A 26,795-nucleotide genomic window follows, 5' to 3' on the forward strand; every position below is an offset into this window, starting at 1 on the left:
TTGCTTTGATACATTTTATTTTCTTTCAGTCTAGTCATTTTCCATTTTGCTTATTTCACGTTCCACTTTGGATAGCTTTGCATTTCTGAAGTTCCTAAACAGCTTCTGGTCATATGAAAAGTGTAATTCAAAGAACAGAACTTTTTAAAAAATAATATTTGTTCCAGGTCTTTGGTTTCCTCAGCCGAACAGACTTGCAATTACTTCTTTTCAGGTTTGTGCCAAGAACAGATAGCAGGCATGTGCAAGAGTACAGAACTGACATACAAATTGTTGGACTTCATTCAAGTTTCCCTTGGACTAGCCAAAAAAGTAGATACTTTCTATCACAATTTATATGGTTTGGGGGTTTGGGTAACCAAGCTGAAGTGGTTTTATTTGCAACTGGAAGCTATTTCCAGGGAGGTAATGAAAGACAGAAAGGCATTAGGGAGCATTAGCTATGTGCGCAAGAAAGGCTGTATGAGAAATTTAGCATTTGCTAGATGGCTTCAGAATGCTTGAAAAACTTTCTCCATCGCTATCCCTGGCAGAATCTCCCTGGGGAATGTCTGGCAAGGTAGTTAGCAGTGCTGGCTAACCGGCAGGGCTAAACCCAGTTACATGGTGGGAAACCTTCAAGGACTTCACAGGGCACATCAGGTTCCCTTGTATACTCTCCCAACACTTTCCTCTTTTCCCTTCTGGCAAATACTGTATATCTACCATTACCTGTTTCCTTCTCTCCTTCCTTCCCACTAAGCAAACTTGTGTGTGTGTGTATTTATGACTCACCTTTCTACCCAGTTAGAATTCAAAGCACTCCTCCTTCCTCCATTTTATCTTCACAACAATCCTGTGAGGTAGTTTATGCTGAAAATGTGTAATTGGCCAAAGGCCACCCAGAGAGCTTTGGAGGGTAGCTACAGTTGAACAGTAGCAAGCAACCAGGTCTGAACATACACAGAATTGGTGATGTTGAGTGTCAGAAATATTGATTAGTATTAAATAATTATTGATCCTGACTTTAAACAACAGTTTAGTACAAGCAGAGACTTTGAATCTATGTTCTGAATGGATAAAGGTGGTATTATGTTTAATTGTTCCTGTTTGCAGGATTGAACAAATAATTTCATCAGCAAGTTAACTGCCTTACCCTCAAATCAAATCTCCACTTCTTACAACTGGTACTTTGATCAGATTAGCTGAGTCTTCAAGAGAAAAATAAAGTTAAAAACATTTTCTGTGTCAGAAGATTTCACTCAAACATATTATTTCATGCAGGAGCCTCTTGCGGTGCAGAGTGGTAAGGCAGCCATCTGAAAGCTTTGCCCATGAGGCTGGGAGTTCAATCCCAGCAGCCGGCTCAAGGTTGACTCAGCCTTCCATCCTTCCGAGGTCGGTAAAATGAGTACCCAGCTTGCTGGGGGGTAAACGGTAATGACTGGGGAAGGCACTGGCAAACCACCCCGTATTGAGTCTGCCAAGAAAACACTAGAGGGCGTCACCCCAAGGGTCAGACATGACTCGGTGCTTGCACAGGGGATACCTTTACCTTTACCTTATTATTTCATGCATATTTTGGTAACACCATACATTTATATTGCCCAATTGCATTTTTTCTCATTGGATAATTTGTGCATTTTTTCTGGCATTTTATAAAGGAAACATTGTTTGTGGGTTGATGCATCATGAGATGGGAATCATGTTATGTTTGTGTTACAGGTTACAGGTTATCTGGACCTGGTTTCAGTTGGATACCACTAGGGGAAACATATTTAAACAGCTGTCTGAACTCTTTAGAGGAAGAGTAGCAAACAACCTTGTTATAGAAAATATTCAGTTGCCTAACTATAATTTTTTGACTGGGAGCACAGATCTCCATATAACCCCATCTAAACTAAACATTACTCTTTTAAAAATGCTGGGTCCAGAAATCCTGGAAACAGACTTTGGAACAGCACTGTGCAAGGAAGAAGGCCTCCTACCTGTCTCTCTCCATTGCTGTTTTCCTGTGCAAAAACTATGCTAAGGGGGGTGGAATTATTGCCCCAGTTTTGCTGCTACATATGTACACATACTCCATGTGAAACAGCAAAATTGGAGATCCGTAGTCTGGTTTCTGAATGAGAAAACAGTTTAGGCGGGGCAGGACTCCTTTCGTCCTACAGCACTATCCCAAGTTCATTTGGACTGTCTCTCTGTGTTTTCATTTCAAGGAGCCATGTGACTGCATGGAACACAAATTAGGGCTTGGAGCCCAGAACTAATTCTTTGCAAGAGTAATACTTAGTTTAGGCCTGAATGCAAAATTTTTCACAAATTTTTTTCCGTAATTTCTCACAACAACACTTTGAAAAGTTGAGGCATCCACTACACAAAACACAAATGTTGACCCTTTATATATATATATATATATATATATATATATATATATATATATATATATATATATATATATATATATATATATATATATATATATATATATATATATATGTATATATATATGTATATGTATATGTATATGTATATGTATATGTATATGTGTATGTATGTATGTATGTATGTATGTATGTATGTATGTATGTATGTATATGTATATATATATATATTAATTGCAACTATATGGGAACAGGCATATTATGTCATGAATATCTACTTATGACCTCAGTTGTGCTCCCATTATTAATACACAAAGCAACATTTTTCTAGGATTAGTGAAGGGAAATTGGTTTGAGACCAAACTTGGATTATTTTGTTTAAGTATTAACTGCCCTCACTGCCTTCCAGGAAGGGCATCAAAATGATAGACAATTGGCTATTAGCTGTGAGGCATCCGTGAATTGTTTTGCAGATAAAATCTCAACGCTCCAACATGACCTTCCCCCAACTATTGATACAGTAAGGGAACTAGAATCTCCTTGGCTGCCTTTGAAGGGAGTATTTGACGGCTTCAGTTGGCTAAAGCTGATTGAAGTGGATAGGTTGCTGCACATGCATGTATGCCCAGATACACAAGTCACACTTGAGCCTGCATTGGCGAGAGAGAAGGGGGAAAAGTGACACCAAAAAAAAAAAAAGGGACTCCCACTAATGTCTTAGTGCTCAAGTTTTTAAATCTTTCCAATGCCAGTGCTTCACTGTGCTACCCACAAATGCTCCAGTCTGTCTCCTGTACTGCCATCATTGCTGATTCCAAACAACACAACCAGCTGCACACACTTGGTCATTTTGCAAAGCTCCAATATCCTTCCACTACTTGTGAGTTTTTTTCACCAGCCAATCCACACATAGGGGATTTAACTGTTTAAAATTAGTAGTCGTAGAATGCAAGTTCTGATGGTTCCAGTGAAATTAGCAGCCAGCTGAACTTCCTGGATAGGCTATATCACCCCTGGGGAGTGCTTCCATCAATCCAGGTGATATGTCACTATGGTTAGAAATCCCTTCCTTAAGGTATAGTGGAGCAAAATAAAAATAAAGTTTCCCAAATATTTATTGATTCTGAATACACTACTGTTATTGGGGTTCAGAAGTACTGGGGAATGCTGATATTTTTGGTTTACTATTACCTGAACCCGAAAAATACCACGTTTGGTTCCATTTTATATGCTTCTGTAGAAAATAGTGTGCTAAGCCTACATCCTTATTTGGTCTTCCATGAGATTTTTTACTTTAGAAAGGGAATTATTTATGTGCAGAAAACATTCAAAATGGTATTCCTATCCTGTTCTTTTTTTTAAGTCATTATCTCAAATTATTGTCAGTTCACACTGCCACACATATAAAGTAGGAAGGGTTTTGTGTTTCTGAAGTTTGACATGTCAACGTATAAGGAATACGAATGCATCCCCAGGGGTCTTGCTTCCCTTTAGGTGATGACTTTTTTCAATTCTGCTATGGTATGTTGCCATAGCTCACAGAGAAAATAATGTGGAACAAAGCCCCCCATAGAACATTAGGAAAGGATGCCAAGACATTTTTCATTTCGTAGGAACACACTTCACTTTACCTAACAGAAAATCAGGGTTAGCAGAAAGAAAGGCTAATTGGCTTTTACTTTAGAAGTTCCAATGACAGGAAACAGCAATTACGATCTGACAAAACCTACATTGCACACTGGCCACTTAACTGAGAGTCAGGTTCATTTAAGAACCTGGCATGTTCTTAAGGGAAGGTTACCTTTAACCTAGCTCATGCAGAATTTTGCTAGCAGTACACAAAAAAGGGTGATGTGATTTTTAATTTACATTTGAGTCTTTTTTTGTTTTTAGCATTAACTTGTGGTTTGTAAATCTTTGTGGGGTCAAGTTACTATATTTTTTTCATTCAGACATCAAGATGATCTCTGTGTGACAGAAGCAATTCATTATCCTCAGTTGGCTTAAAATTGTTGACCTTTCAAGTGTGTGGTTAAATTGTTACTGAGATTCTTAAAGGAAAAAAAATCTAGCATAATAGATAAATCAAATCATCTGACTTGCTTGTGGGCAAAAAATTAAGACATATTAGAAACTGAGTTGAATTGAAGTTCACTCTCATTTTTGATTTCATCTATTGATTGCACAGAATAAAATAGCAGCAAATAAACAATGAATGTGCATAATGGTCTAAATTTTGCAGTCCTATTCATAATGCATCTAGTGGTAGTAATATTTGAAGAAGCAGCAGCAGTTTTAGTTTTTCATACCTCATATTTCACTACCCAAAGGAGTCCCAAAGCCACTTACAGACACCTTTCCCTTCCTCTTCCCACGACAGATACCATGCGAAGTAGGTGGGGCTGAGAGAGCTCTAAGACAACTGCTGTGCAAGAACAGCTCTGACTAGCCCAAGGTCACTTAGCTGGTTGCATGTGGAAGAGTGAGAAATCAAACTTGGTTATCCAGATTAGAGGCTGCCTCTCCTAACCACTACATCATGCTGGCCCTTACACTACCACCTGAAGGTATTTAAAGGGCTCGCAATCCCTTTTAACACCGTCTCCAAGTTCAACCAGAAGATGTTTAAAGATACTCAGATGCCTTTAAACACCATAAAATCAGAGTCCAGTAGGACCTTTAAGACCAACAAAGATTTATTTAAACACCTTTCAGCTTCAGTTGTCCAGTGGTCCCTAAATATCCTGAACATTTTAGCAAAATCTATGTATGGCTGAAATAATGCCCAAGACATTATTCAGAAGAGTATTAATTGGATGTTGCATTCAATAAAGTGCTAGAATATTTCTAGGTGTTATATTTCTAGGTCAAATTGGGTTCCCATAGAGGTCTCAGTGGATGTTCCTTATAGCTACTATGTGGAAAGCAAAATTGGGACTGGGAAACTAAAACCTGGTGCTTTGAAAATGTCTCATGTAGCTTCTTCAGTAGTTCATAGAATCACAGAGTTGGAAGGGACCTCCAGGGTCCTTTAATCCAATGCAGGAACTCATTCCAATGCACAATACAGGAACTCACAACTACCTGCCCACCCTCGGTGACCTCAATTTCATGCCCAAGTGATCACTCTACCAAAAATCTGTAGAATCCAGCCTGGTCTGGAGGAAATTCACCTACCCACATGGGCGATTAGCAATTCCCAGGGTACATAAAGAAGGGCCACAAGTAGGGTTGTGCGGTTCAGCCATTGCGGTGATCACCAAAGCCTGAGAGGAGGAGTGGCCCTCCTTTCTGCGCTGCGGTGCTGGCTGCCTCAGGCTTTGGTGATCACCAAGGCAGCTGAAGCACATAACCCTAGCCACAAGAGAAAAACACTGGCACATCCCTTCCTGACCACTCACTCTGCCTGTTCATAAAATCCGGATTTATGTCATATGACTGTCATAGAATCATAGAGTTGGAAGGGGCCATACAGGCCATCTAGTCCAACCCCCTGCTCAACGCAGGATCAGCCCTAACCATCCTAAAGCATCCAAGAAAAGTGTGTATCCAGCCTTTGCTTGAAGACTGCCAGTGAGGGGGAGTTCACCACCTCCTTAGGCAGCCTATTCCACTGCTGAACTACTCTGACTGTGAAAAATTTTTCCTGATATCTAGCCTATATTGTTGTACTTGAAGTTTAAACCCATTACTGCGTGTCCTCTCCTCTGCAGCCAACAGAAACAGCATCCTGCCCTCCTCCAAGTGACAAACTTTCAAATACTTAAAGAGGGCTATCATGTCCCCTCTCAACCTCCTTTTCTCCAGGCTGAACATTCCCAAGTCCCTTAACCTATCTTCATAGGGCTTGGTCCCTTGGCCCCAGATCATCTTCGTCGCTCTCCTCTGTACCCTTTCAATTTTATCTACATCCTTCTTGAAGTGAGGCCTCCAGAACTGAAGTGAGGCCTCCAGTACTCCAGGTGTGGTCTGACCAGTGCCGTATACAATGGGACTATGACATATTGTGATTTTGATGTGATGCCCCTGTTGATACAGTCCAAAATGGCATTCACCTTCTTTACCGCTGCATCACACTGCCTGCTCATGTTTAGTTTACAATCCACAAGTACCCCAAGGTCTCGTTCACACACAGTGCTACCTAGAAGCGTATCCCCCATCCAGTAGGCATGCTTTTCATTTTTCTGATCCAGATGCAGAACTTTACACTTATCTTTATTAAATTGCATCATGTTCTCATTTGCCCATTTTTCCATTGTGTTCAGATCTCGTTGAACTCTGTCTCTATCTTCCAGAGTATTTGCCAGTCCTCCCAATTTGGTGTCATTTGCAAACTTGATGAGTAGTCCCTCCACCCCCTCATCAAGATCATTAATAAATATGTTAAAATGTACCGGGCCGAGCACCGAGCCCTGAGGTACCCCGCTACTCACCTCTCTCCAGTCTGATGAAACACCATTGACAACAACTCTTTGAATGCGGTTCTCTAACCAATGCCTTATCCACCCGACTATCTGAAAATCCAGATTGCAGTCCTTCAACTTATCCATCAGAACAGCATGGGGAACCTTGTCAAAAGCTTTACTAAAATCCAAGTAAATAACATCAACCAAATTTCCACGATCCAGCAAACCTGTCACTTGGTCAAAAAAGGAAACCAGGTTGGTCTGGCAAGACCTGTTAGAGACAAATCTATGCTGACTTCCTTGGATCACCAAATTGTCCTCCAGATGTTTGCAGATCGCTCCCTTTAATATCTGCTCCATTATCTTCCCCACAACAGAGGTCAGACTCACTGGTCTGTAGTTTCCTTCCTCCCTTTTTTGAAGATCGGAATAACGTTTGCTCTCTTCCAGTCCTCCTGGACATCTCCAGTCCTTATAGAGGTCCCGAAGATGATGGACAAGGGCTGTGCAAGTTCTCTGGAAAGTTCTTTGAGCACTCTCGGGTGCATTTCATCCGGCCCAGGGGATTTGAACTCCTCCAGTGCAGCTAAATGCCTCTCGACAACCTCTCTATCCATGTTAACCTGCCACCCAGACACTATCCTTTGGCTACTGCCATCTCTAGATGTGACTAAACCCTTTGACCTGTGGGGAAAAAACAGATGTAAAATAGGCACTAAGCCTTTCTGCTTTCTCTGCATCTTCCGTTAGAGTTTGTCCATCCGCACCCAACTGTCTAGCCTCTGCTTCAAAATTTCCAAATATAAGAATTCACCACGTCCCAAGGAAGCCTCCCAAGGAAGCCTGTTCCACTGAAGAGTCACATTAACTTTCAGGAGCTTCTTCCAGATGTTCAGCTAAAAATTCTTTTGAGGTCCGACTCTCTGGGGCAACAGAAAACTACTCTGCTCCATCTTTTATATGAGAGCCCCTTAAGTGTTTAAGATGGTTATCATATCACACTCTCCTTCTCTCCAGGAGAAGCAGACCAAGCTCCCTCAATCTTTCCTTGTATCACTTGGTCTCCAAACTCCTCACCATCTTTGTAGCCCTCCTCTGTACATGCTCCAGTTTCTCCACATATTTCTTCAGTTGTGGTGCCAAAAACTGAACACAGTACTCCAAGTGAGTTGTAACCAGAGTGAAGTAGCGTGGTAACACGTCCTCATGTTATCTGGACACTATACTTCTTTTAATACAGACCAAAATCCTGTTTGCCCTTTTAGCTACCGAGTCACATTGCTGACTCAAGTTCAGTGTATGGTCTACTAAAAGTCTGTTAATTAGCTCAGTTCAACAGTAAAAATGTTATGGGAGGGAGGAACTCACTCCAGAAAGCTCCATGGAGACAGTCATGTGATTGTTTGGGAAAGTCAGGAAGTTATAGTAGAGGGATCAGTTCCTTCTTACCTTTTTCTACCACTTATCCCCATTGTTGCCTGTCTCTCTGGAATATCATGCTTCCACTGTAGGTAGGAATCAGCCTTGTTGCTGGTAGGAGAAAGAAGTAGAATAGCCAATTAGCCTTTTGTTGTTATTTGTCTTATGACTCCAGCAAACCATATGTCTTCAATAAAGATTTGTTGCTTCATTTTTGTGTGAGTTTCTGGTGAGCGACATCAACCTGTCAGTTTTTCCCTGAACCGACTTGCGAAGCCCATAAAGCAAATCCAGACACAGCATAGCAGTAAGCTCTTATTTTTAGTCTAGCAAGAAGGTTAGAGTAATACAAGTTTAGAACATCAGAATCTGCTTTTACATAAACAACGTTCTATTTTATAGGTAACTTGACCACACCTCTACAAAGCATCATTTGACAAAGGCATACATCACAGATACATCACAGGTTAAGCTTGCTAAAGCATTTCTCACAAGTAGCAAAAACATTCTATAATTAACATAAATATCCTGGCTCTAGGCATATGCATAATTGTAACTTCGTTATTCAGTTAAATCAAACCCAAATAAATTTGAGATTTAATAGCATTATTTCCATACTAGATTTCAAGCCCATTTTAATTTGAAATAAAATGGGCGCTAGATGGGCTGGGGGGGAGAGCCCGTCCCCAGCAGAAGCCAGAGGGAAAAGGGGGGTGGGGTAAGGAGGCTTCTGTCGGGGCGGAGATCTCCCTCGCGGTTGCGAGGGAGAGCTCAGCCCCGGCAGAAGCCGGAGGGAAAAGGGGGTCCGGGAAAGGAGGCTTCTGTCGGGGCGGAGATCTCCCTCGCGGCTGCGAGGGAGAGCTCAGCCCCGGCAGAAGCCGGAGGGAAAAGGGGGGCTGGGAAAGGAGGCTCCCGCCCCCCCCACCCTCCCCAAAGGCTCCCACGGCGTCCTGTCGGCCCCGGGAGCGGGCTCGCCGGGCGAGGCCGCTGCCGGGGCCGACAGAAGGCCGGCTCCCACCACCTCGACCCTCCCCCAGCGGCGAACGGCGTTCTCTCGGCCTCCGGAGCGCCCTCGTTGCCGCGAGGGCGCTCCGGAGGCCGAGAGAAGGCCGGCTCCCACCACCCCCACCCTCCCCAAACGGCGAACGGCCCCCGAAGCGCTCACCTGTCGCTGTGCGGGTGAAGCAGGGAATGCCTGCTTCGGGTGGGATGGACACTTGGAGGGGCCAATCAGGAGCCGCTTCGCGGCTCCTGATTGGCCCCTCCGAGTTTTTATCCCAGACCGGTCCCGCCCTAACTCCTCCCCACTACCCCTTACTCCTTTATACAGTCCGTGGCGCCCGTGGCGCCACGGGCTGTGTACAGATTAAGAGACTAAGTTTCTAAAGGCAACTGATTAAACTTTGTAGGTAGTTTAAGCATAGCTTCAATGAAAAAAGCAGGTAATTCAAAAATCTTTAGCAATGGAAAAAAACTTTTTAAAGAACATCACACATAGTTACTAGACCCTTAGCCAAGGGCCATAAGAATTATGTGGAAATTCAGATGCCCCTAGGAATAACCAGACTGGATTTTCCAGTTTGGGCCTGACGGTTTAGCTTCTATTGGTTTCTTAAGTATCAGGGCCTCAATGAGGCTTCACTGACAGGCAAACACTGGCATTACAGCTTAAAATGGTGTCTCAGGGTTTCCTACCAAGCCTTTGAAGATAGATTCAAATGGGTAACCCTGTTGGTCTGAAGTAGCATAGTGCTTGCACTTGAAAGCTCACGCCCTGAATAAACCTTTGTTGGTCTTAAAGGTGCTACTGGACTCTGATTCTATCAAGCCTTTGAAGGTCTTTAGAGGAGGAAAGGGCACTTTGCATGAAGTGTATGAAGTAGGATTTGCATGACAATAACATTTTCTCAGTACAGAACTCCTTGCTAGCAAAAACTTGCCAGTTTTAACTTAATGCAAACATCTCTTCGCTAGTTGAATAGTTATTTAATTATTAAAACACATCCTCATCCTAGAATGTGGCAAAACCTTTAAAAGAACAAACCTTCGTAAGTATTATTAAGAATCCAATTCACTTTAAAACACCAAAGTAAAACACATTAATGCAATTCATGTTAAAATACTGGGATAAAACATAATACCAGAATAAAATATATTAAGACATTTCATAAAAAATTAAACCATTAATCCAACATAATACAACTGTATTAAATTTATATGAAATACACCATGGCACTTCTCTCCCATAGGCACAACCATTTAAAATCTGTGGGTTTATTATTATAACAAATGGGCTTACGCAAATGGGTTTTATGAAAATTTTCAAAAAACACTAGACCAGTGGCAAGGCTGCAGATAATAACTCTTTAAGAGCAAGACCTGTATGTCCTGGCAAAATAATGAAATGAGATTACAGATTAACACTCTTCTTCTGGGAACAGAGAGAAAATAGCTAACAACGTATAAAGCACCATGGGAGTCCAGTCAAAAGAAAGGTAATTGACTAAGCCAGCCCATTGCTGAAACCTCTAAGGTCTCCTGGCACAAGATATGGCACAAATAAGGCCATTTGTGGCACACTGGGCATTTCTGCACCCTTTAAATGTAGTGAAACACTTACCTTAAGTAGTCATTATATTCTGACTCCTCCATATGACATTGCCAACATCCAGTGTCTGGGCAGTAACCAGCTGGCAGTAACCAGCTCCTCCATTTTAAAGCGCTAGTTGGAGAATCGCTTAAAGTGTATTCCCCAACCTACTTAGCTTGAGCTACTCGAAAGCAACTAGCTGGCAACCAGCAGAGGGAAGGTATGGAGGCTCAAATGTGCTAAAGGCACCTGCATCATTCCACCCTCTCCCAGCCTCCTCCTTCTTTGTTTCCAGGGATGGGAATTTCTTTTTTAAAAGGTTTCACAATCTGGAGCAACGAATAGGTGGACAAGCATGTAGACAATGCCAGAAATAATTTTTTCCCAAAAGTTGTAACACAAAGTATGCCTTTAAAGTCCCCCCCAAAAAATCAGAAACGAGATTAATGTTTAAAGATATCAAAGTTTGTGATTCCATAAAGGGTGGCATTCAAAAAGCACTATGCATAGGTGTTTAAATGCAGAACTATTTATATTTTAGAAAAAATTAGCTGGCATTGTGGGCCCCTTAAAGGAGATTGGCTGCCTGGATTGACTGACAGGCGGAAGAGAGTTGCGTGTAAAGCATGTTGCTCACTTCTGCCATTTCCAGCAACACTTGTGGAGAGTGAGAAGCACGCAAAGGCAACAGACAAAAGCAAGACTGCAAAAAGGTGAGGAGGGCCTTGGAGGCTCGATAATGTTTAGCGCTACACCATTCAGCTGGCATAACACTATTTTTGCCGATGTGCAGAAATGCCCTTTGGGTTTCTGCACTGGGTACTTAACTGCCCCAGCTCCTATGTGGGAGCACAAATCTGAGGAGAACCAGTTGCCCTGGACCAAGTTCTCCCCCATGTGGAAGCGAGAAGCAGTGGGGCAACCTGCTCTGCCTCAATCTCTAGCCTGCAGGCTGGCACATAGCCTCCAGTGGGGAAACAGTGTAATTGAGCCTGAATTTAGGTATGTTGTTGGGAATTGCCTTATATGTTGACTTTTCTGCACTAACTGGCAACTAACTCTCCGAAGTCCTAAGAAGAGGTCTTTAAAAATTATCTACTTCTTGGATCTTTGTAACTGGGTATGCTGGGAATTGAACCTGGACCTTGTGCTTGCAAAGCAGTCTAACAAAAAGCACAATCTCTCCAAAATCTAAAACCAAAATTCTGCACTTAAGAGACCTAGTTGAAAATATTTCCCCCAAACAGAGAACACTTTTGACTCAGCCTTATTCAAAAGAAATATATTGTGTGGCTTTGTATGCCTTTGAGAAAAACATTAATTTAACTCATCCCATTACATTTAGATGTATGCTGAATACATTTCTATTTGTTATAATGAACACAAAAAATGCATTGTACTTTTAAAAAATTAGGTAGTCACCTTTAATGTTCCTTTTTCCATGTCTCAAATCTTCCTTGAAATTTCTGCAGTTAGTTTTCTAGATTATAAAGGGTATACATTGTTTTTTGTGTTCATACAATCTGTGCTAGAGGCAAGGAAAAAGAGAGAGATCTATATGTGGAACATTGTACGTGCATGTTCATCTATCTCAATAACTGACTGTCATCTTTGTGTGCATAGGTCTTGCAGTGATAATAAGAGTCCTATATTCCTCAAGATGTCAAGTTTCCAGGGATAGATTTCTTGCTGTAGGCAGCTTTACCAAAGTACTTCACATTGTGAACATGCTTCTTCCAGCTGATAGTCATATTAGGCTGCCTAACTCAGCCATACAGGAATCTTCCTTTTACTACCACAGCCTCAAATATTATCATTTGTGATCTTAAGCCTCTGCACCCAGCTTTGTTAACTTTGAAACTAATCATGAAGTACAAGTTGGAGAATATATAAAACTCAGGAAGTCGCATTATTAGCTGCTCCATATCTGTGATATGAATGGCCTTTGAAAGATAAGTACCGAAAATTCTGTGTAAATACTGGAGAATTTTGACAATTATGTAATTACCCTAAAATATTGATCACCAGACCTTTTAAAACTGGACTTCCTTTTGACATTTGAATTCACAAAACAATATCCCTGGTAAAATGGTTCCTGTAGGCTCATCATTCTGTTATGACAAATGTGGTAGTGCGGTCATATTGATGGACCTAGATTCAAATCCACACTTGTTAGGTGACCTTGGGCAAGTCACACACTCAGCGCAGAGGGTTGTTGTGAGGAAGAAATGGAGGTAAGGAGAATGATGTCAGCCACTGTGTAACTGAGCTGTAACTGAGACATGTATAAATGAAATAAAACAATAAAGCTGATAGGTCCCCATAAATAATGGAACTGGTGGCCAAATTCTTGGCCACTGTGATACAAAGGGACAGTCAGTTAGGCAAGAAACAGTTCTGGAACAGAGGCATTTACAGTTGGTAGAAATTGCTGATTGCTGGGCATTCTGGAGGAATCTATTGTTGGTTGCTGCTTATTTGCATGAGGGGAAGCATGGAATCAAACCCAGCATGCCAGATTAGAAGTCTGCACTCCTAACCACTGCACCAAACTAGCTCCACAATCACCAAACCTCCCCTTTCCCAAGTTCTTGTTCCTTCTGATGTTGTCAAAAATGGGGATTGTTGGGTATGTGGGACTTCCAATGCCAATTTTATACTCAACTGGTTGGAGTGTAGAAAAGCGGCAAGTTCTGGAATATGATTGCTACAACTATCTCTAAAGGTTATATAGAAAGAGCTTCCATTATCACCTAAGAGTTTTGTTGTTGTTAAATAATGTAGAATTTCCCTCTATAGATGTTTGTGAATTTGGATTGGTTAGAGAAATTAGCAATAAGTATTCATTTATGTAAACTAATTTATCTAGGTCATGGCCAAATATCTGATAAATTTGAAAAATACAATGCTTTTCTATCTAGAATGAAAAATTAATTTTGAGCTTGCATTACTGGTTTTTTATGGTAGCTTTGTGATTTGTATTTTAGGACTTTGTATTATTTGTTTTGTTTCTGTTTTGTTTCTATTTCATTGTTTTATTAAAACAAACATTATTTTAAAATAATACGACTGGTGCAGTATAGGCATACAGCTTTCAATGTTAGGATTTTACAAGGGTAATTTTTCTCTCCTTAACACCTTTCATGTGGAAAAATGTTAAATGCTTCTTTGAGAAAACATATTTCTGTGATATCAATATCACAGAATCAGAATCACAGAATCATAGAGTTGGAAGGGGCCATACAGGCCATCTAGAGCAGGGGGTTGGACTAGATGGCCTGTATGGCCCCTTCCAACTCTATGATTCTGTGATTCTGATTCTGTGATATTGATAATTTCAGAGATTTACAAAAAAAAAACCATTGCTCCTTAATATATGGCAGTACCTCAGTGTTCATGAGTCGCTGCTTACTTCTTCAGCTGCTGCTCATTTTTTTCAGGTATCTGAAGAAATGAGCAGTGACTCACAAAAGCTCATAACCTGCCACAGATTTTGTTAGCCTTTAAAGTGTTACTGGACTCTTAATACTGGACTCTTGCTACTCGAAACAGACTAATGTAGCTATCCATCTTAAAATATTGTTTACAGTTGTATCTCTGTTCTTGTGTACAGGCATGTAGAAATTTGCCTCAGGGCTTCAGGCATAAATTATTTTAGTTACTTTTTGTTTATTCCTTGTTTCAGATCAGAGGAGGAAAACTGATGATCACCTATACTAGGAAGAGTGACGCCGGCAAATATGTGTGTGTTGGAACAAACATGGTGGGAGAAAGGGAGAGTGAAGTGGCAGAGCTTACAGTTTTAGGTAAGGGGAGTTTCATTGCAGTAGAAACGTAAAAGCAAGAACAAAGCTGGGTCAAGCCTTTATTTTTTTCCATTCAGCCTCAACCAATTCCTTATCTTACAACAGCTTGCATCCCATGTGGCTTTTGTCTATGCTTGTTCAGTGATCCCCCAACATAGCACTTTGGGGTGTGTGGGAACCCTCTTTATGTTTTAACCAGGAAGAAAACTTGTAAGATCAAACACAGAATTCTTCAGTCAAATACTGATTTTTTAAAAAGTAACCATTCAATAGACTCGGGTAACTCAGGTAAGGCTTTATAAACACAATTCTATTTATTTATTTCTTAAATTTGTTTTCTGCCCTGTTTCAAGTTACTCAAGTGCCCTGTACTGTACCTAAGCAGTTATAGTATATTTTGCTTGTTCCTTTGGGAATCTGATTGTTTTACATTTCAGTATCTGTGGCTTACAAGGGACGCTGAACAGTGTACATGTTATAACTCCTATGGTGATTTCCATGATATAGTTACAATAATAGTCTACCTTCTACTTTCTCATGCAACCCCACATTAAGACTGTACAGGCCAGTCATGGGCATTTTGTTGCTAGCTTAAAAGCTCCAAAATGGGGGAGCTTCCACCCTTTTTTGCTAGAACACTCTCAGAATTCCTGCCCCAATCCTGCATGCTCCTACAGTAGGCACCCATACACAGAAGGAATACCCGTTTTTGCCACCACTAGGACTGGAAGCTTTTCTAGCATGCCCCATAGTTATTTGTATTTTTTAAAAAATATTACTCCTGTTCATCAGGGAGTTATTATTCGGGTTTTGAGAGCCTGTTTTTATAGAAGGAAAGCCTCATCATCAACCAGGTCCTTCTTGCTCATGTGCTTGTGGTCCCTTGTTATGACATCCAAGGCACTATTAAACAGATGCTCCGTGTGGACAAAAATGACTCATAACGATGAGCATGAGCTCTGCCTCCAGTGTTTAGGAGAGGCTCATAACACTGAAGCTTGCCTGCTTAGTCAGTTATAGCTTCTAGACTAAAAGCTGTTCTGTGGGAGAAAGCTTTTGTCCTCTTTGGGTCCAACTAACATGATTCTGGGCTCAGGATCCATGGCCTTGGGCCCGTCTCATCTGAAATCAGCTGCCATACCACATTCTGAAACCCCTTCAGTCCATGCAGTTCCAAAGGGTCTGATTGCCAGAACAACCCCACTTCCCTCAAAGTCTCCTTGGTCACCCCAGAGGTAGAGTCTAGAAGGTCACATCTGGCTTCTCCAGAACCTCCAGCAAAAGTCCAATCTCACTCAGAACCTCCCTCAAAGAAGCACAAAAGGTTCCAGAAAAGCTTCAGAATTATCACCAGATGATACAGTAGGCAATCCAACCCTGGTATCCCTCAGTGGTGGTCTACAAAAAAATGGCAAAAGCCCTAGACAGATATTGCTAATTTAGACTCTCACCAAGTGAATTATTAACTCTTCCTCTGAGAGAGTCTGTCCCAGTATTTAGACAAGCTATAGTTTTTAGAGACACTCAGGACTACACAACACTTCTCTTCCCACACAGACTTGCTGTAAGGTAGAGGATCTTCCCTTTGAGGAATCAGTTTGAGCCAGCTTGAAACCTTCATTTTAGCCTATAAGAGTGTAGCATTTTTTGTGGCTGTTACCTCAGCCAGGAGAATTAATTTATTGGTACTGCTCAGAGTTGACCTGCCTTTTCTTAATATACAAGTTGTATTATAATTGAGGTTAGACTGCTTCCTAAAATAGTTTCCAAGTTCCACCCAGTGCAGGAAATTGTTCCACCAGAGTTCTTTCCCACTCTTTATACAAGCTGAAGAAGCCTTACATACCCTTAATGTTCAGAGGGCTCCCCGATATTATTTAGAAAGAACCAGGCCTTTTCATAAAGATACAGCACAATTTATTTATTATTGAGGATCCAAGAAGGGCAGGGTGGCATTAGCCCAGGCTGTGTCCAGGAGAGTGCTGGCTGTTATTTGTTCCAGCTACAAGGCATCTGGAGTACCATGTCCTCTTGATGTCAAGGCATATTCCACCTGAGCACAGGAGGTTTTGGCTGTTTTTCATTGGTGGATTCCCCTTCTGGACATCTGCAGGGCAGCAATCTGGCCAAAAGAGGACACATTTGTGAGACATTATGCTCTGGATCTGCAGGCAATAAAAGAAGTGGATGTGGGCAAGGCTATTCTGCAGGCTCTGTTCCAGTGAGAGACTAACCCCACCTCCTTTGGTGAGTAGCTCGCTAATGGTCCCAGTGTGGGGCTGCACAAGAAGACGGAAGATGAAAATTGAGTTGCACTTACCTGTAACTGTTGTTCATCAATGTCTTCTGTGCAGACACACATTCCATTCCTCCTGCCCTGCTGTGAGCTCTCACAGGGCCTATTGTGCCCAAAGAGAGATAAAAAGGGGTGCTCACAGCTACTTAGTGGGAACTGAGAGAAGGGGGCCATCTACTGCCAGAAACCATGATACATTGGGCAGGAATCCCATGCGTACACCAGATCATGAAGGTGTGGGCACCCCCATTTTGAAACTTTTGAACTAGAAACAAAATGTCCACAGCCAGCCTGTACAGGTGGTCCCAGTGTGTGTCTGCACAGAAGATGTCAATGAACAACAGTTACAGGTAAGTGCAGCTCTGTTTTCTGTGGCAAGTTCTTCATTTCTGACACATACAAGCCCTTGAAACATGACATGATTTTGTTCTGTGTCCTTTTTTCTATTTCATGTGAATGAACAACATGAGTTATTCTGTATTGGTAGAATGCAAATTTTGAAATCAATTAATGGCACAGAAATAGTGCTGATAGAATAGCAAAACTCCCCCAAATATTTCCAAGTATTTCCCTGCCATACCTTTTAGTCCAGCTCATAGTGATGGTCTGGCTGTAGTCCTGCTCAGCCTGCCATGTCAAATCATTGCTTGGTGGAACTTCAGATTCTTTGTTACCCCAGTGGGCAAGACAAAAGCATTTACTGATACAAATTAAATGATTTATTACAAGATTATACAAAACATACATTTAAAAAGCAACTCAACACACAACAATAAATAAAGAAAAGTAAGAACATGCGAAACGCAAAACAATATGTGTATAGAGAGAAGAAAAATAGATTGGATAAATGGATAGAATGAGAGAATAAATGAACAGGAATCAATTTATTTTACCAGTCTAAGATGTGGTAAGAAATGAATAGATAAATGCTTATGAATCTTAAAAACATTTATAGAAAATTATTCCATAATTTAAACTGCTTTAAATAAGGGCACATACTTCATTCAGTTATTCTATGAGTGCTTGAAATAGGCTCTGCCTCCCAAATATCCTGTCCCCCTATTTTAGTTAAAATCTAACTTCTAAATTCTGTTACTCAAGTTACTTACCAGAGGTTCAAGGACCATCCCAGCAGGATGGGCTCTTAAATCACATTGAGACTATAGTGTGATCAAAGTCTGGCAACAGTCTGCTTCATCACAAGGCAACACTTTGTGGGGCTAAGTACAGCTGAGGTCATTTGGGGATATTTTTGTCAGAAAAATCCATTTGGGAAAGATTGGTCTCTAAGTATAGCATTCTCTCAGTATTAACAGTTAATTAAAATTAGGTATCCAGTAAAGTATAGCTATAATCTCAGAAAAAGTTTCTTATGAAAAATGATGATGTTTCAAGACATGAATTTGTTCTAACTGGTGGAAAAAGGGGGATACTAATGCACTGCAAAAAATCTATAAATGTCTTATTAAAATCATTGTAATGCCATATATAAAAATGTTGTGTTCCTGACAAGTTTTGCTGTCAGTTCTTCATGGGATCTTCTGGTTAATAATTGTGTCTTAGAACTGACTGGTAAAAACAGAGAATGGACAGTTTCTACCATTTCTTTCATTTTTCTTTCACCTTTATTTCCTTAGAAAGACCTTCATTTGTGAAGAGGCCAAGTAATTTGGCAGTAATCGTTGATGACAGTGCAGAGTTTAAGTGTGAAGCACGTGGTGATCCAGTTCCTACAGTAAGATGGCGAAAGGATGATGGTGAACTGCCTAAAACAAGGTACCTAAAATCTATATAATCCCCAATAAAGCTATGTGGTCTTGTGGCCACCACACCAAATGGCAACATATTCCACGAGTTAGCACTCTCTGTATAAACAAGTACACTGGGACTTTTCAGTTCAGAAAACAGATGAATAAGGGGGGATATGATGGAGGTTTATAAAAGTATGCATGGGTGCAGAGAGATGACAAAGATAACATTTTATCTCTCTCCCAAAATACTATAATTTGATGGACAGTAGATTTATGACAAACAAAAGGAAATACTTCTCAACACAGAGAGTAAAGATACACATTCACAGAGGATAGGTCAGTTAGTGGCTACTAGCCATAGTCCAGATGGGACTACAGCAAAGAAATTAAAAGACGCTTGCTCTTGGGGAGAGTTGCAATGTATGGTTGTGAAAGTTGGACCATAAGGAAGGCCGAGCATCAAAGAATTGAGGCTTTTGAACTCTGGTGCTGGAGAAGACTCTTGCGAGTCCCTTGGACTGCAAGGTGAATAAACCGGTCAGTCCTAGAGATCAGCCTGGACTGCACCTTAGAAGGCCAGATCCTTAAGATGAAACTCAAATACTTTGGCCACCTCATGAGAAGGAAGGACTCCCTGGAGAAGAGCCTAATGCTGGGAGCGATCGAGGGCAAAAGAAGAAGGGGATGACAGAGAATGAGGTGGCTGGATGGAGTAATTGAAGCAGTAGGTGCAAACTTAAATGGACTTTGAGGAATGGTAGAGGACAGGAAGGCCTGGAGGATCATTGTCTATGGTGTTGCAATGGGTTGGACACACTTCGCACCTAACAACAACAACAAGCCATGATGACTGAGAAATGTCCACAGTCAGAGGCACTGAATATCTGAATCCCAGAACCACGAGGTAACATTTGAGGAAGGTCTCAGCTTCTGTTGCCCCTTCTTGTTGCCCCTATAGATAAGCTGATTCGCTACTGTGTGAGAAAGAATGCTGGACTAGAAGGGATACTGCATGGTTCTTTTTATGTTCTTAATTTGGATCATGCAAAAAAGAAATTCCTCCAAGTATTCCATGCAGAACATGTTGTGTGTAGCATCCTATTGTACTTGCAGCTCTGGTATGATCAGTTTTTTTTCCTGGTGAGGGAAAGTTTGATATAAAGGATATACATACAGAAAGACAGTATTCTATTAAAGTTTTCTGGAATCAGGTTATTGTCTGTAATATAAAATCAGGAAAGGAGTTAAATGAATTGCTAATTCAACTTCATTGTCACTGTGGTGGAAAGTGCAATCAAGTCACAGCAGGCTTATGACAAACCTGTAGTATTTTCAAGATCAGAGAGGAGCAGGGTTAGTCTGCCATCGTCTCTCTCTGCATAGCAACCCCGAACTATGGTCTCCCATCCAAGTACTAACAAGGACTGACCCAGCTTAGCTGCTGAGATTCGATGGCATCAAGCTAGCCTGTGCCATCATTCACTACTGTTGCCCTGAAGCCCTAAAATACATTGCATCTATTTGACAGGATGAGCTATTCAAACTTAATAGAATTTATCAGCTTGTTGGGCTATACAGGACATATTCTTTAAAAAGAAGCCTTAACTAGTGATTTCCAGGTTTGCCTTTTCCACTTATCCATGCCTTTCAAGTTACAATATAGTGGTGCATGGCTGTAAGGCATATGCATACTGTGCTTTCAATAAACTTTTAATTCGTAGGTAAAAAATGGTTTCACACAAAGCTGATTCTATCCCCACCAGAACAAAGTTGTGTCCAGTGACACCTTTAAGACAATAAAGCTTAATTCTGGGTAAAGCTTTTGTGTGTATTGCTTCAGACCAACATGGCTACCCACCTGAATCTATACCTAGCAGACACACAATTTCTAGCCTCCCACAGAGCAATAATGATGATTGTAGACAGTCACTCTGGTGCCCTAAGGAAAAGTGGATTCTAAGACCTTTTCTGTACCTAGGTTTTGCTGCTGTTTCTCAGCCAGTTAAAACTTCAGCTGATGTTCTAACTTTGCAGCACCCCTTCCATAAAAAAACACTTATTCCATTTAAAAAAACATTTATGTTGCTTCAATTCAGATCCGACCCCCCCCCATGTTTTTTGTACTTTCTTTGAAAAGAGGTAGTGCAGCCATGCCATTGTGTACTTCATCAGCAATGGAACCTAGATGCAGAAAACCATGACATTGTAAAATAAATTTAGATGTATAATGGGGAACAGAAAGGTTGCCACCTCTTTAAATGGCTGACAATCATTAAATTGGATACACCAATTCATAACACTGTTGTTCAATAATTACGAAACATGCTAAATGTCTCATCATGTACTTTGTCAGTAACAGAACTTCCTTTTTTGCATATGCAGTAATGATATATCTTCTGCTTTATGTGATTTTATCGTTTTACTGTAAACTGCCACAAGCCGGCATGGCTCGGGAGTGGCGGTCAACACATATAATAATAAATAATAAATAACAATTTAAAAGGCTGGATGGATAGGTGGAAAGAGCATGGTTGCCACCATTTCAAAGATCTTTCACTCCTCAGTCGCTAGCAGTAATATTATAACATCATAATATTGTAAAAAAGAAAACACACTGGGAGCTATAAGGGCAGAGAAGGGAGGAGAGAATGAAGATACAATACAAATGTGTTGCATCAAAACCTACCCACCCCAAAAACAGGAAAGGAATGGAGATAGTCTGAGTTCGTCTAATAGGATTCTGTTTCTTCGGTTTAGATATGAAATCCGTGATGATCATACCTTGAAAATCCGAAAAGTTACAGCAGGAGACATGGGATCTTATACTTGCGTTGCAGAAAATATGGTTGGAAAAGCAGAAGCATCAGCAACTCTAACAGTTCAAGGTAAGAATTAATTTGAAATACTATTTATAGTCTGAGAAGGAAAGAAATGGATTTTAAGCAGTAATTTTATTGGTCTCATAAATAATATTTACTGCAGGAACTTGCATTACCAAAAAGGAAGAAAAGAAAAGAAAGGTCACTCTCATCTGATTGTTGGATTTCAACTGAACTGTTGAAGCATTTCAAATACAATTTTCTTTCAACGGGTGGAAAGAGTTATGATCTGTCATGGTAACGGAAAATGAAAGTGTTTAGTACACCACTGCTCTTCAAAGGTGTTAGTAATGTGAATTCTTGAAGGGTTAACAAACTGATAAATAAACTTTGTCAGAATCATACTGAAGGGCTGAACCAAAAAAATATGTTCACTTATTTGAGCTTATATTTGTTTCTTAGTAGTGTTTCAGATTGTGATACAGTGTTTGTCCTTACAGCATATGAAATCATAAGTATTTGCAGATTAATTTCTGGTTTGGTTTTTCAAGGAATTTAACCTTATTTAGGATAATTACATAAAATCACTTGAGTTACTCATAATCATTTCATATTAATACATGAGAACATATCAGAGGACTACTGTTTTTTTTTTCTTTAACTGTAAAACTGCAGAATCCCGTGAATGAGTATGTGTGAAAATCTGTCATTGGATTTATATATACATTCCAGATGTTCACTCTTGAGATAATTCCTTGCTTCCTTTACTGGCTAAGAGGCAGACAGTGATGTCATACCATTTTCTCCTCATCTTAATGCCTGTGATCTTCCATCTCGTTCCCTATTCTAGTACATGTGGACTTCACTAAAACAGTTAAAACTTCTCACAGTATTGTTCCTACTTGTGACTATTATAGTCAATGTGTTTGTACTGGACTTACTGTTTAAGAGACTGGCTAAAGCACAATAAATCAAAATAGTGTATAAGTTATTTAACTGGATTTGTAAGTAGCCTTCTCTGCTTTTGGTCCAAAGAAGAAGAGTTTGTTTTTATACCCTGCTTTTCACTGCCTGAAGGAGTCTCAAAGCAGCTTACAATGGCCATCCATTCCTCTCCCCACAACACCTTCTCTTCCTTTTCTCACCCTGACCGTTTATGCACTGAGAATTTCATTGCCCCACCTCCCATGCAGGAGCACAGATTGGGGGCGAATGAGGTGCACTGGGCCAAATACTCCCCCATGTGGGTACAGGAAGAGGTGGAGCAACCTGCCACGACTAAACTCCAGTCTGCAGCCCTGCATGAAACCTCCAGTGCATAAACAGTCCCTGTGAGGCTGTTAGGCTGAGAAAGTTCTGACAGGACTTACTGCCCTATTTTTCATTTAGGCCCATTATGCACGGACAAAACGGCGATTTCGGGTCACATGGAAAACGTGGAGGGGGAAGACGCGAAGCACACCGGTTATGCATGGGACGGGACGCAACAGCGGCAAAACCCAGAGTAACCGATTATGCATGTGGCGATCCTGGCGCCACTTCTGGTTGCGCCCCGGTCACCCGGAAGCTGCGTTTTCTTCCGCGTTTCGCTAATGCGGCTTTTTCGGCGGCATGCACCGAAGCTGCAGCCGGTTGCAGCTGGCACCGTGCGTTATCAGCGATTTTAGTCGCCGCCATTCCACCCTGAATGTGTGTAAACCCCCCACCCCCGTGCATAATGGGTCTTACTGAAGCTTTTTACTAGTTTGTTATGACATCTAATTACAGTCACCTAATCTTGATGGGATCAGAGCATCAGCAGTGACCAGGTGAAGCTTATCAAGGAAAATCTGCTGATACATCAATTAAAGTTTCCCAGAGATGAATGCTTTGTTTGCACATTGGAACCCAATACTATTTCTATCTACAGTTTTCAAGGAGAGTGACCAGAACTCTGATTGATTATCCAGTAACTGCCACTTTTACATGGATTAATTTACTGATTCTCAGCCAGTCCATTATCCAAACATTGATTCAGAATGCCCATTCTCTCAGTTAAAAAAGGGAGGTAGAGTTGGCTTTCATCAACAAATCTGGATGGTATTCCTAGTCATTCCATATAGAAGCTAAATAACATTGGGGGGGGGGTGGTAAGAGCAAATCCTATAAGATCTTGAGGCACTTAGGTTCAAACAGGTCTCTCTGCATGTAAACCAGCCCTTCATCATAGTGGAAAGATCTCATACTTACAAAGTTCATAGTTTGCCTCCAATTTTAAACTGAATTTTAAGTTCTTATAGCTACAAACTCAAAATTGGAAGGATTTTTTCCTGACTGGCCTCAAAGTTCTCTGAATCCAATTAATTGCTACCACGGGTGGCCTGTCTGACTCTCCCTTCAACATGCATAAAGGCACTTCAGGCACATTGCTAACCTCATTTTTGTTTTAAGGTAAATTTAGCTTAAAATTCCAAAGCAGCTCTAATGTCTGTCTTTTATGCTTCTCTTTCAGTAAGAGTAGTTCTCTTTCCTATTTGCCAGGAGCTGTAACTGAGTTTCTCTCAGTTTGAATTCAAAAAGGTATTATTATAGCTGACCCAGTTCCATTCCTGAGGAAATTTAGTCTGCATCAAAGAAGAAAATGATTGTACATCTCATTGTAAAAAGAAGTGAAAATGGACTTATGTCCTTAAGCAGTTTGCCAAGCAGTCACATTTTATCTCTTGAAAACTAAGCCATTAAGAAAATCTAAAACTACTTTTGTTTGTTTCTGTAGTGATAAGAAATAAAAGATATCTAAACCCATTATCTTCCCATACAATTAGATTCTGCACTGAACTTTCTATGGTTGCTCAGTGCTTAGAAATTGCTTATTCAGGGAATGGACTCTCACTGAGTGCTTCAAATGGATTCTTCTTACTTTATAGAAAAGTAAAGGAACAATCCAAAAATGTTCTTCTAATTCTGTACTCTAACTTGCCTTTTCAAATTCCCTAGATCTCTAAAATATTATGATTCAGGGAATGGAATTCATTGTCTTTCTTTCTGATTATGACTGAATACCAATTTACCCATTGTAGCATCTATGTAAAGACTATCCAGAATCTCTTTAGCACAACAGCTTATAATTAGGCATGCTTCTGTTCACCTGTTGCTTTCAGGTCACAAGCTGGGAACTGACTGTTCAGTGAGCTGTTCAGATACATGAAACTGGGCTTTTTATGTTTGCCACCTGTCTGCCGCTGTCACCAACTCCACTTTCATCAACATTCAGGAAGACAATCATGAGATTCCCTCACATGTACTTGAGGGAGTTCATTTGGTATAGTAGTTAAGAGTGGCAGCTTCTAATCTGATGAACTGGGTGTGATTCTCCACTACTCTACATGCAGCCAGCTGGGTAACCTTGGGCTGGTCACAGCCCTGATAGTGCTGTTCTCATAGAACAGTCCCATCATAGTTCTCTCAGCCCCATCTATCTTACTTTGTTGGTCTTAAAGGTGCCTTTGGACTCAAATTTTGTTAGCCCTAACCCAGGTACCAGCAGATGTAGTCAGTAGTCTCAAACACATAACCCCTACCCATGCTTACTTGAATATGTGGAGGATAGTAAACTTGAGCACAATGGCTCTTCCCCATCTCTGTGTGGTTGCTGTTTAATGAACAAGTGCCTACACTTGAAGGCAGTGGATATGTGTATACTATCTCATAGACCTTTGAGATCTTTACTTTCATATCTCATACCTCCAAGCAGTTTTTTGTTTGTTTGTTTTTGGGTTTTTTTTTTTGTGTGGCTGGCCTGTTCATGTACAATTTCCATGTGTCCCTGCACTCAGTGAATATCAGTTACAGTTAGAAAATATTGTTTTGTCATCGTTGTGGAGATCAGGAGGTTATTAATTTAGGGGCTAGAAGGTACTGTTCAGCCCTTTGGGAGGGCTTTTCAGCTTCTGTATTTTCTTGTTTTGCCAAGGTTTTTTAATTTATCTAACAGGCCTCACAATTTTTTGACACTTTTTTTTTCTTGGCAAGTGTAAATGCTTTACTACTCACATAATTGTCAACTTACTGTGAAGACATTAACCATCCCAGAGACCCTGCCCTTCTGGTAGAGCTGTAATTGAAACTTTACCTCATTTTGTGTTTAGTTGTTATTTGTTCTCATCTATAAAAGCTAAATATTTCTTACCTTTATTGAGTAGGTTCCCTCACGATTTTCATCTGTTACATCTTTTGGCTAGTAATAATAGCCACATTTATATTTTGTGTCCAGACAAAGCACCTATGGATTAAGTGTTAGTAGAGCTATTGTTTTATTAGTTTTGCCAAAGGAGCTTTGGGGCATGTAGGCACTCTGATTTTGAAATAGGAACAGGAATATCAGTTACATGTAAGTACAACCATATTTTCCTACTGAGACCCAAGTTGGACGATCAAGATCATTGTTTTTATCAGGCATGTGTCTCTCTCATTGCTCAAATTTGACTGGCAACTGCATGCCATAAGAATCTTAAATTATTCTATGCATTTCAATTTCAAATTGCTAGCTATTGGAAACAATTGATTAGAAATTTTGTGATATTTACCATATATTTAAACAGTTCTATGCCACCTTCCAACCTAAGATTTTGGGGGAACTAACAGAAATCAACCTAAATCTGACAGAATATACCACCAATCATGTTGGAAAACCTGTGAAGTGTTAGGCATAGTGGCACAGAAAGTATACTATTGAATTGACTGAATTGCATCCAGCACAGTTATTTGATGTAATTCAGAAACTGATGAGTTCCTAGACAATCTTGTAGCAGAGGTAAAATGCTATTTCTAATATAATAGTTAATTATTAGCAGTCATCATATTTATAGACCTATAATCTAATAATCTTAAAGTTGTATCGAGGTTAAGAAGTTCAGTACTGAAAAAGAAATTGATATACATGTACAACATTTCTTCTTAAGGAAATAATTTTTAGTCCAAAAATAACCATCTGATTTGGTTTTAAGCTTTGAAGTGCATGAAATACTTCTGCTTTCAATAATCTCTATTAATTTGGTGGGCCAAGTCAGTACAAACAACAGAGCAATGCAAAAATCAGTTTGTCAGATGAAATGAGGGGGCATACATCCTGGAATGTCATGTGAAAATGTTTAAAAACTCTGAATGACAGAAATTGTTTTGCCTTTAGGTGTTAAGTGAATATCAAAATGGGAATAATTTAGATTCTCTACTGGATATTTATTTAATTTAAACATATACGTAAAAAGTGAGACTTGATAAATTAGTGGATTCCTTACTAAACAGAGTGAAAATTACTGCTGAGTTTAGAAGAGTAGTGTCAGGCAAATACAGATCAGCCTATTAAT

At 40.4% G+C, this 26,795-nt stretch overlaps 1 protein-coding gene across 5 annotated transcripts in view; it reads left to right on the forward strand.

Moving 5' to 3' along the window:
- Positions 1-26,795, forward strand: part of ROBO1 (roundabout guidance receptor 1) — a 795,752-nt gene that overhangs the window by 667,715 nt on the left and 101,242 nt on the right. For all 5 annotated transcript variants that reach the window (XM_077342368.1, XM_077342365.1, XM_077342367.1 and 2 more), the window contains 3 exons: positions 14,464-14,584; positions 18,518-18,656; positions 21,389-21,516. In XM_077342368.1, the coding sequence (XP_077198483.1) occupies positions 14,464-14,584; positions 18,518-18,656; positions 21,389-21,516 (388 nt within the window). The remainder of the gene's footprint in view (positions 1-14,463; positions 14,585-18,517; positions 18,657-21,388; positions 21,517-26,795) is intronic.

The sequence above is a fragment of the Paroedura picta genome, chromosome 6 (genome assembly GCF_049243985.1).
Source record: "Paroedura picta isolate Pp20150507F chromosome 6, Ppicta_v3.0, whole genome shotgun sequence".
Classification (NCBI taxonomy): Eukaryota; Metazoa; Chordata; class Lepidosauria; order Squamata; family Gekkonidae; genus Paroedura; species Paroedura picta.